General features: G+C 40.5%; 1 protein-coding gene across 1 annotated transcript; it reads right to left on the bottom strand.

Annotated features, from left to right (window-relative positions):
- Positions 1-2,512: 2,512 nt before the first annotated feature.
- On the bottom strand, positions 2,513-9,222 carry alas1 (aminolevulinate, delta-, synthase 1). The gene is made up of 11 exons (XM_029432579.1): positions 9,043-9,222; positions 6,766-7,012; positions 6,405-6,587; positions 6,155-6,301; positions 5,654-5,873; positions 4,950-5,134; positions 4,608-4,787; positions 4,254-4,418; positions 3,405-3,673; positions 3,105-3,267; positions 2,513-2,845 (listed from the first exon to the last, which is right to left on the bottom strand). The coding sequence occupies exons 1-11, from the start codon at positions 9,079-9,081 to the stop codon at positions 2,685-2,687; spliced, it is 1,959 nt and encodes a 652-aa protein (XP_029288439.1). The 5' UTR covers positions 9,082-9,222; the 3' UTR covers positions 2,513-2,684.
- Positions 9,223-10,984: the final 1,762 nt, after the last annotated feature.

Below are 10,984 nucleotides of genomic sequence, written 5' to 3'. Positions count from 1 at the left end.
AGCATACGTTTCTGTCACACGGATATGTGTGACAGGGCCTTTAGGAACTCACTAAAAGCCGCTGATTTATTAGAACTTCTGAAAACTTCTCGATTCTCCAGATTTCCAAGAAAATAAAATATTTGTAGATAATAATATTTTTTGTACTTAGCTATCTTATGTTTCAAGTTTATTGAGGAGTAAACTGAAAAGTGGAAGTATCTTTATCAACACAAAGCCGTGGCAACATCAATTCTTTGTAACAGCTAAACATATTTCCTCACTTCCACTTTCAGAGTCAGAGTGATACAACAGTGGCTTTTACGACACCTGGACACACAGGAAACCGTTGGATCACGAGGAACTGTCTGCAGATGGTGATTAGAGCCACGTGCGCTCACATTTAACCCTCAGGTTTAAATAAAAGTAATGTTGAATAAGAATAGGAGTAATAAAAGACCAAATCGTTTTAAAAGACCTGTCTGTGTCTTCTAACAGTGAAGCTCTGACGGTGGTTTCATCTCCGCAAACATGAGCCATCCATGAGAGGCTCTGAGGCTTATGTGGATCTTGATGAGGGCGTGTACGGTTGTGACCTTTTGTTTGTGAATCTGGGTCACAGAAACATTTATGTCATCTCCATCTGAATTCACAGGGACAGTGGGCTCTGAAGGATCCCCTTCAGACACACACAGTGCAAGTTTTCACCTGAGAAAATGGCACAAAGTGCAATAAGTTGAATTTCATCAAATCATTCTATTTGTGGGTGTAAGTGTCTGAGATTATAGTTTCTTTTACAGTTGCTTAAGCACCATTTTGTCAAAAAACTACACACAATCATACACACAAGTATTTTTAAATGAAATATTTTGTTAAAAACTAAACAATCATTTATAAAAACGGTTCGTACGGTTCATACGATCTGATTCTCTTTGCTCAATCTAGAACACTTTTCACATTTATAATTTTAAATGATATAGTCTGATTTCTTTTCAGAGATTATCGTTAAATTAGAGTGCATGAATATATTGACCAAACACACAGCACCAAACTGCACACTGATGAAAATATATACACTGCACGTCCAAAAAAGAAGTCGCACTCTAATATTTCATTGGACCGCCTTTAGCTTTTGAGTACGGCACGCATTCGCCGTGGCATCGTTTCGATAAACTTCTGCAATGTCACAACATTTATTGTCATCCAGAGTTGCATTAAATTTACACCAAGATCTTGTATTGATGATGAGCGAGAAGCACAAGGCATGATGGGTGCATCACTTCATCCGCCTCTCTTCTCACCCTGATGCGCCCGTCACTCTGGAACAGGATTCATCAGACCACATGACCTTCTTCTTGCTCCAGAGTCCGATCTTTATGCTCCCTGACAAATTGAAGTGTTTTTCCCCGACTAGCTTCACTGATCAGTGATTTTCTTATGGCTACACAGCTGCTTGGTCCCAATCCCTTGAGTTCCCTTTACTTTACGCGTGTGGAAATAATCTTACTTTCACTATTAAACATAGCCGTGAGTTCTACTGTTGATTTCTTACGATATGATTTCACCAAACGTTTAAGGGATCTCCGATCACCGTCATTCAAGAGTTTTTACCGACCGCATTTCTTCCTCGAAGATGATGGTTCACCACTATCCTTCCAGGTTTTAATAATGCGTTGGGCAGTTCTTAACCCGATTTTAGTCGTTTCAGCGATCTCCTCAGTTGTTTTCTTTGCTTGACCCTTTACTTGAGCCTTCTGAAACTGATTCACATACTTTCCACGACCACAGGATCTGTGTCTTCAAACATCGTTGTTTAAGAAATGAGAAGTTACACACCACGTCAGCTCGGGTTAAATAACGTGTTGCCATCAGAAACATATTAATCACTGCAGCAATTACCCAATGGAAGGCTCTTACCGATTGGCATAGTTAAAACCAGGTGGTGACTTTTTATTTGGACGGGCAGTGTATTTCTCTCCACATTGTGAAATTGGTCAGAACATTTGTTCTACAGTACAGAATGTGCTGTAATATAGTACATAAACTCAGCAAAAACATTTCACAAAAAAGATCTAGTCTTGGACTAGAGTGGATCTTGCCATTGCACTCATTCCTCTCTCAAAAATGAGGCTACCACATTGAACTGCAAATTGAGTGCAAAGGAGAAAATGAGATCAGCGTTTTGGAGACTTGAGCTTCAGCATCACCATCAGCACAACACAAAGACCTTCATCTGCTGTGACCCAGTTTTTCGTAGCCTTACGAGAGGATTCTGTTCGAGCTGAGCTTCAGAAGCATGTGATTAAAATGTTACTTGAGGTGTCAGTTTACCCAAGAAATACAATCTGCTCAGTTATAGCATCATTAGTTTTATTTATGTTTCCTTGTATGGACAACTGTTGCACACACAAACATGCTGAAAAAAAGGCAGTTAAAGGTTTAATGTGTATGAAAGTGCATCTTTTTATTCCTGGTTCCTCATCAAATCAGCAGCTGTGTAAATCCAAAGAAGAAACGCCACACAAACACAACATTTTCTTTTCTTCTCATATTTTATTCTGAGCATATAGAACATCTGACATAGAATATTTTTAAATTATGTGTTGAAGGACTTATCGAAGATAATTAATAGAATCTATGACAGTGATAGAGGAATGGGTGTTGAGTGTGTATGTGCCATCTCTAGCCAGCGGTAGTGAGTAGTGTTATGCGCAGGCTGAGATAGGGTGGCTGAGGCCGCTGAAGTAAGACTTTTCACGATCGCTCATCACCTCAAAGTGCAGCGGCTGCTGGCAGAACGTGCACTCTGCTGATGAGTGGGGCTTCAGCTCCAGGCCCACATCCTTCCATGTGTGCACAAGTCTCTCTGTGGAGGGAAACAGAAAAGAGTGGCGGTTAAGTTAACTCTTATTACTGAGAGAACGCTACAGTCAGTGAGAACATGTGTCCTGATTCATTTATTTTAATTAAAGTAAATAAAGTTTAACAAACAACTTGAGCTTCTTGACCAAAACGAATTATACATTTTAAGATGATCTGGGAATGATGCAGAGGAGGGGAAGCTTCATGTCTAACAGGGTGAATTTGAACTGAATTACATTAACAAGATTACTAGATGATCTTACCAACAAAGTATTTCATCATCTCAGGGTTGTGGTGAGGTGTTGGAGCGATACGCAGGAGCTCGTCTCCCCTGGCAACGGTGGGATAGTTGATGGCCTGCACGTAGATGTTGTGGCGACTCATCATGAGGTCACACACCTCGGTGTTTTTCTCTGCATCTGATACCTAAAAGTATTTAAAAAAGAGACATACGTGATTAGAATGGAGCTTTGGGGAGACGCACTGACAACGACTTGTGTATGTTTTTGAATGTAACTTGTCAATTTTCACGCCGTTGGGCGACAAATTCAATAAAGAATTACCCGGACTGGGATGATGTGGCTGGGGCAGTGCACCACCGGCAGCCCCGAGTCCATCAGCATTTGTCTGAGCAGCTTGACGTTGCGCTGGTGTTTACGTCTCAGCATGCGGCCCTCTTCCCCTTTAAGAACCTGGATGGAGTTCCTGGCTCCGTGTAATAGCATTGGTGGCAGAGAGGTGGTGAAGATGAACCCCGCAGCGTAGGAACGCACCGTGTCAACGAGCGCAGCGGAGCTTGCGATGTAGCCGCCCACACAGCCGAAAGCCTTGCCTGCAAGAGGACATGACACATCGGGGGTCATTCTCTGATCTCGGTTACTGCGACAGCTCCAGAAACATCATTTTGCATCTTTTAAAAACACTCGTTACACTCGCTCACTGGTCTATGCCAGATCCTCCCACTGTAATCTTACTAACTAGATCACTGTGAAAGGGTAACTGAAGGAGTACAGGGGCTGTAGAGCTCTGTTTGAAATAATTGCCCCCTCATGCTGACAGCAAACACACAGACGCAGAGTTTAATTCAATAAGAGCCTACAGTCTCCTAGCAACAGCAGACCTGCTCCGGATTCTTAAAGCCCTCTGGCATATTGGTTGACACGGATGAGGACTGATCCCTGAGTATAACAACAATACAGAGATTCCCACAAGCTGGGAGTACTTGTTTTGATTCATAAACTTAAAAATATATATATATAAATGTAGCAAAATATAAAAGGGAAAGATAATGATACAAATAGCCACTCGTGTCAAGTTTAAATAACGGTTCATGGAAAGGCTCAGGAACAGTTTCTCAAAATGCTGAGTAGAACTTTGTTAGTATTTTGTTTCAGTAGAGATAACTTGCTGACCTAGTGTCCCTGAGATGATGTCCATCTTGTGCATGATGCCATCCCGGTCTCCGATGCCCCCACCACTGGCGCCATACAGGCCCACAGCGTGAACCTCGTCTACGAAGGTGATGGCTCCAAACTCGTGAGACACGTCGCACATCTCCCCCAGTGGACACACAGCACCTGCGTTACAGAAAGGTGGATAGAAAGAAAAGTTTAGCCATTAGCCAAAGCACTGGCACAAAATAAGTTGTTTTAGTCTGAGCCCACATTTATAAACTACATTTCCTTTGCTAGACAACTATTAAATGATGGTTAAAATATATATATATTTAAATTAAAAAAAGGTAATGGGCATCATCCCAAACTAACCATCCATGGAATGGACGGTCTCAAAGGCAACGATCTTCGGTTTTGTGGGGTCTCCCTTCTGTAGAAGCTCTCGGAGATGGGCGACGTCATTGTGGCGGAAAATGAATTTCTTAGCGCCACTGTTCCTGATACCCATGATCATCGAGGCGTGGTTGCCTGCATCAGAGTAGATCTCGCAACCTAAAATAGTTCAGAAAGAGGGGAAGTGAGATTGAGAGTTTGCATCAAAGTGACTTTATTGCATGAATATCACACATGAATTAATAGCCAACTATAATAATACAAATTAAAAAAAGGTACAGAAGTTTTATTTATTGTAAACATATAAAAGCTTTTGTATACCAGGCAGCATCTTGGCGAGGGTGAAGAGAGTGGAGTCATTGGCAACAAAGCAGGAGGTGAAGAGCAGAGCAGCGTCCTTCTTGTGAAGGTCAGCCAGTTCCTGTTCCAGTTCCACATGGAACTTACTGGTCCCGGAGATGTTCCTGGTGCCTCCTGCCCCTGAACCATGCTTCCGTAAAGTATCCCTGGAAACAATAGAAAGACGAATAAAGAATTAGTTTTATCTGGTGTGTTTTTTAAGGCTGCACAGCAAAACATTGACTTGTGTGCCAGATGGAGGCTTAATGAGCAGTAAGACTACAAGAAATGGAAAAAAGTTAAATAATTAAGCAAGAGTTTCTTAGTCGTAAGTGACACCTTGTTTTAAGGCGTAACCGCTGCAGAGGTGTGAGAGCTGGACAAGCTCAAACTAGCTGCAAGGAAAAGAAGAAAAACATCCAACCTCGGATGTTCAGGTGTAAACTACACCTACACAAACAATAAACTGGATCACCTGTAGGTGTCAGGTTGTACATAATTAATACGTGCGGCGTCTCATCTTTTATCCGTTTTTTCCCCTCTCCTAACTCACTAAAGCGCCAACAGGAGACAGCCAAGAAAAACATTTGCCTCATTTCTTGTAAACACATGTAGACCCTGGGGACTGACTCAAGTGTGTTTTTTCCGACACCACTCGCACACAAACATGTCCTCCAAATACTCACATGATGGATTGCACAACCCGTGGGTGTCGACTCATGCCCAGGTAGTCGTTGCTGCACCAAACAGACACTTCCCTCTTGTTCTCTAAAGAGCCAGTGAAGTCGTCGGCCATGGGGAACTCTTTGGCCAGACGGTTCACAGTCTTGAACACACGGTATGTGTGGTCACTCTTCTTCTCTTCTATCTTCTTCTCAAAAAATTCATCGTATTGGTAGCGGGACACTGAAGCAGAACAGGTAGGCAAAGCTTACTTAATGTGGATTGTATTGTGACGGATGAAGCAACGCCCAACATAACGAAAGTATCAGCTCACAAAACAGACTTCAAAATGACTAAATAGTAAGTAAACTACAATATGACAGAGAAAGTGTTGCTAGTTTGATCTGTCTTGAAGGACAATGTGTTAGCTTAACAACCCAAACTGCCATTTAAACTCGTATGGCAGTTCTGTGCCAATACTTTTCCATGTTAACATGTTGTCAAAGCACCCAAATAAAACTTACTGCTGCCTGGCAGGTTGTCCCGCAGCAAGTGGGAGACACCTTTAGGTCGCTGTTTCAGGAGGGCCTTCATTAGATCAGTTTGCTCCCCTCCACTTCCCTTAATTATACTGGCCAGGGACGGCTTGTTCAACTGGGCAGCGGACACTTCTGCAAAAAGGTGAAGAGAGGACAAAAAGAAAATGATATTAATTACGTACAAAAAGATAGGCCCAATCAATGAAGTCTAATCAATTTCTAAAAAACCTTTTACCTTTCTGGACAGTGCGGACTTCCTCAACATCCTCTTGGTACTCCAAGCCGACCTGGCGGACCACACTGCTGTTCTTTTGGCCCATCTCAGCGGCCAGGAAAGGGCATTTGGAGGCCACCGCCTGACCTGATGGTGGCATTGGGTGGCCACCTGGCAGCTTGGGCTCCTGTTCCTGTTTGGGGCCTGTGAAGAGACAAAATAAGCTTTAGACTTAAGATACTAACAACCTTTGAGCAACATTATACACAGCAATAATTCAGTCAGTCATTACCTTAACTGGGATAATTCATTTGATATAATGTAGCTACCGCATTAAATTAAATTGAACAGCATCTATCGACTCGTTCTTTCTCATCCTCACCTTCACTGGCAGACATGGTGTCCTCAGTCCTCTGGTGGGAGGAGGAGGAGGAGCAGAGGGCCCGTGCCATTGATGGAGCCATAGGTTTAGCTGCCAGCTCCATCATGATGGGGCATCGCTGGGCGTAAACCACCATAGACTTCTTGGACTGCTGGAAGAAGGCCTGTGGCACACGAGCCAGGAATGGACAGCGACGCACGATCACATCCATAGTCGTTAGCAGTGGTGATGATGATTGTCCAGAGGTCTGAAGGAGACAGTTGAAACTTAGCAGCAGCTAACGACAAGGGAGTGGGGCTTGTTCTGCAACAACCTGTTTTACAGAGTCGTTGCTTAAAGCAGTGGTTCCCAACCCGGGGGTCGCGAGGCCTTCTTGTTTCACCCATTCAAAACAGTATTGGTGTCATTTACACACCTTAATGCAGTGGTGTCAAACTCATTTTAGTTCAGGGGCCACATACAGCACAATTTGATCTGAAGTGGGCCGGACCAGTAAAATCAGAGCATAATAACTTATAAATAACCACAACTCCAAATCTTCCCCTTCGTTTTAGTGCAAAAAAGTACAAGTACGTACAAAAATGTTCAAATTTTATGTTTTTACAAAACATTATGAACAACCTGAAATTTCTTAAGAAAAAAAGGTGCAATTTCAACAATAGTATTAGTTTATAATTTACACATATTACAACTTATAGATCACAGTGTATCTACAAAGGCACAAAACATTTTGTCACAAGTATCTGGAACAGTATTTTACTTTATAATCAAAACAACTAATTTTTACACTTTGCAAAGTCCTCCCGCGTGCCGGATTGGACCCTCTGGCGGGCCGCATGTTTGACACCCCTGCCTTAACGTAATAATGCACGCCATAAGTAGCCTCTTTTGTCTGTGCAGGGAAGAGAGTTGTTGAAAGTACTTTGGTACTTTGGTCACAATAACATCAGTGGATTATCATGTTATTGCTTAGAGATGATACTGTTGAGTTTTCAAAACATTCTTAGACTGCCGAGCCATTGTTTCAGACCAAAACTATTTAACTATTGGAAAGAGATACACTATAGGAAGGGGGGGGGGGGGGGGGGGGGGGGGCGGGGTAACTGTGGTCTACGTTGAACCATTCTTAAAAACAATAAAACAAATTCTAGGCTTTGACAATAAATGTTTAGCACAAGGTCCACTTATTGGAAATGTTCATTAGGTGGATGAAGTTTTTTTCTCTTATGAAGGTCTCTGTGGCTGAAAGCTCCACAAAGGTTAATGTAAGTGTAACTTCTGTTAAGAGTTGTTTGTCAGTTTACTATTTTCAAAGTCAATAATAAACCTTCAAGCTCAAAGTTTAGGATGTGTTATGACAATACCCATCATCTATCTCCACCTGAAACCTAAAATATCATGTTAGTATTTTGCCATGTAACCTTTGCAAAAAAAAAACCCTTTACACTCATATTTATTTGACTGGATGAACAGCCGGGGTGACTTCATTCAGTCTGATCCAAGACATTGTAATAAACAAAAATGTAAAACTCTCATTGCGTAAAAAGTAAGCTGACAGGTATCTGACGTCTATCCCTGTGTCATAACACTGGTCATAACCCTTCCCCCAGATGAAGTCCGGTTTAAACATTCCTCGACAAAGTAATCACTCCCACCTTTTGAGCAAAACGGATTCGAGCCCGTAGAAAACGCGTACACTGAAGTGTTCATAATGTTACTTAAAAAAGTAAAAGGAGACAATAAGCTACTAAAATAAAGCGTATTGACTATTTTGATCACAAACTCAACCCGCGGGATTTCACTAGTGTTATTCCGTTAGCTTTTTAAAGATGATTCCCGGTATCCTAACTTGCACCGTATAATTGTATCAATAAAAACTCTTGCATTGACACGTAAGTATTTAGCTATGCTACTATTATTACAATCCACTACAGGACAATTTTGGAAACACTGAATTGTTTTCAAGTGTATTTACGCCCTTTAAAGTGGTGTTCCGTGTTGACTGCAACTGCAAAGAATTGTATGTTGTAACACCTTAAGAAAGCAAGATTACGACCTGTCTGTCTCTAACGTTGAATAACGTTAATATCAAACTAGGTGGTTGAGGTTACAGCGTATTTATAAAACCCAGCTCATGTAAGATAGAGTAAGTCTAAACGTTGAACCGACCGCTTGTGGTCTTGCCGGTTGGACGGTCTTAAAGTTAGCAGGCTGCTAACATTAGCTAAGAAGCTACAACCAGACGTGGAGATGATGATAACCAAATAAGAGACTTACCTTGAAAAACTTCACCCTCAATGGCGTAATACTCTTCATGAGATCGTGTAGTGAAACGGATAACAGCAGCAGAGGTAATCTAATGTTACACTATGATAACAAATCACTTGTTTTCTGGAGAAGGTGAAGGAGGTGACTTCTTCGTTATCCTGCACTGAGGACGAACGATAGGACGAGGACGTACAAGCGCTTATAACCACCTTACGCCATCACTGATACCGCGTGGAAGTCTCGCGAGATCTTATTCATTTCCGTCAAAGGTCATTCCATTCCTGTGTGACTCAAGCATAAAATCACACAGTTACTCAAGTAGGGTATATTCCCTGTAGATGTTGGAAAATTGGCCATAAATATATTTGATATATTTTGGCTTTCTGTTCCACACATTGCATACAAATCAATGTAAGTGTATTGACAGTACTGCCATTTTCCAAAGACTACAAATTCACAAGGACATTGATGCATATGTTAACTTTATCAGAATCAGAATCACCTTTATTGAGTATGTACACATACATAGAATTTTGCATTGCTCTCAATGTACACAGAAATAGACATAACAGCTAAGAACAAGGACAACACATCTGGACAAATAAGTATAAAGAACAGAGAGGACTATGTACATGTCTATGTTATGTACACAAGTATGTGAACAATTATGTGTAGATATACAGTGTTTGGGAGTAGTGAACAAGGGTATATGTAATTAAACTAGTAGTTTACCTACTTTTGCAGTAGTTCAACTACATTCGTATTTGCATAGTGATTCAAGTAGTTAATTTATAAAAAATATATATTTTATCATTGATCAAAAAACTGTAAAATTGTCATCTATAATAGGCGCAGTAGATGTTTTGGTTTTACAGAGTTATTGACAGTGAATGACTGATTTAAATGTTCATCTGAATGACGGCCATGTGTCAAAAGAAGCATCTGAAATGGCTCTTTCAAGTGTTGTTTGCCTTTTATACAAGGTAGTGTTGTAGAGTGGACATGATATGAATTCTAACTTTAGCTCAAGAATTAATAGATTAGGTGATATGGTTGAGTAGAAAGATTTTCTGTGCACATGTGACCTCTGGTGTTAAAACAAAGACATTGAACCTGATCTGGTTCTTGAACATATATTGTACATAAAGTCTATGTTCTTCAAGTTAGGTTGATGATCTGTGCACATGTGTTCGCTTATGTGATTTTGGCAGACAATGGAGGAATTAAATGTGAATTTTACACCTACAGTGTGTCTCAAACATTTGCACAATAGGATCAAAACTGATATTAAACCCAACATAATCAGTATGTATCAACAACCCGGCAATAATTCCTACCTTTATGAAGAATGTTCAGGTTTTGTTGTAATTATTAGATATTTTTTATTTTCATTTTAAAAACTGGTCTATGGTCTACCCTTAGTGATATAAATGATGGGGACAAAATACAACATAAACATGAACAAAGACAAAATGATCCCAAGAACACACATTTGTTTGTATGAATCACCAAATTTGGAGTAAGGGTTGGAAGAGTTCTAATCTTAAACTATTTAAACAGTTAAAACAACCAAAGGCCACAATGACCAAATGCCAGGGAGAAGAAAACACTGAATTTGTCAAAAAAAGAAGCCTATTAAGTAGGCTATGTATGATTGTTAAAAACAGAAACATAATACAGAGAGAATTGAATTAAAAGTTCCTAAAAATAACAGGAAAACTCATCTCTGATGCAATATTAACAGAAAATAATGTGCTCTAAATTCATTAAAATTGCTCACTTTACAAACTTCCTGCAGTTGTTGTGTTCCCTATTTGGGTTAATTGTACAGTTTATCAGTTAACTGTACTGTTATTGTTATGCATTAAGTATAAAATGAAATATCTATAAAATATATCACTTACTCAGGGTTTTCTGTTTATTCAATGACAGAAAAGGGGTCCCTTAAGGA

This window comes from Cottoperca gobio, chromosome 5 (assembly GCF_900634415.1).
Source record: "Cottoperca gobio chromosome 5, fCotGob3.1, whole genome shotgun sequence".
NCBI lineage: Eukaryota > Metazoa > Chordata > Actinopteri > Perciformes > Bovichtidae > Cottoperca > Cottoperca gobio.
Note: the sequence above shows the minus strand (reverse complement) of the source record. Positions and strands in the feature narration are given on the sequence as shown.

Excerpts from the sequence above, each read along its gene's own strand:
- alas1 (XM_029432579.1), bottom strand. The coding sequence starts at position 9,081 with ATGAAGAGTATTACGCCATTGAGGGTGAAGTTTTTCAAG. Across the intron at positions 5,874-6,154 it reads GGACAACCTGCCAGGCAGCA|TGTCCCGCTACCAATACGAT; the intron begins GTAAGTTTTATT and ends GTTCTGCTTCAG. Across the intron at positions 4,419-4,607 it reads GACCGTCCATTCCATGGATG|GTGCTGTGTGTCCACTGGGG; the intron begins GTTAGTTTGGGA and ends TCTGTAACGCAG.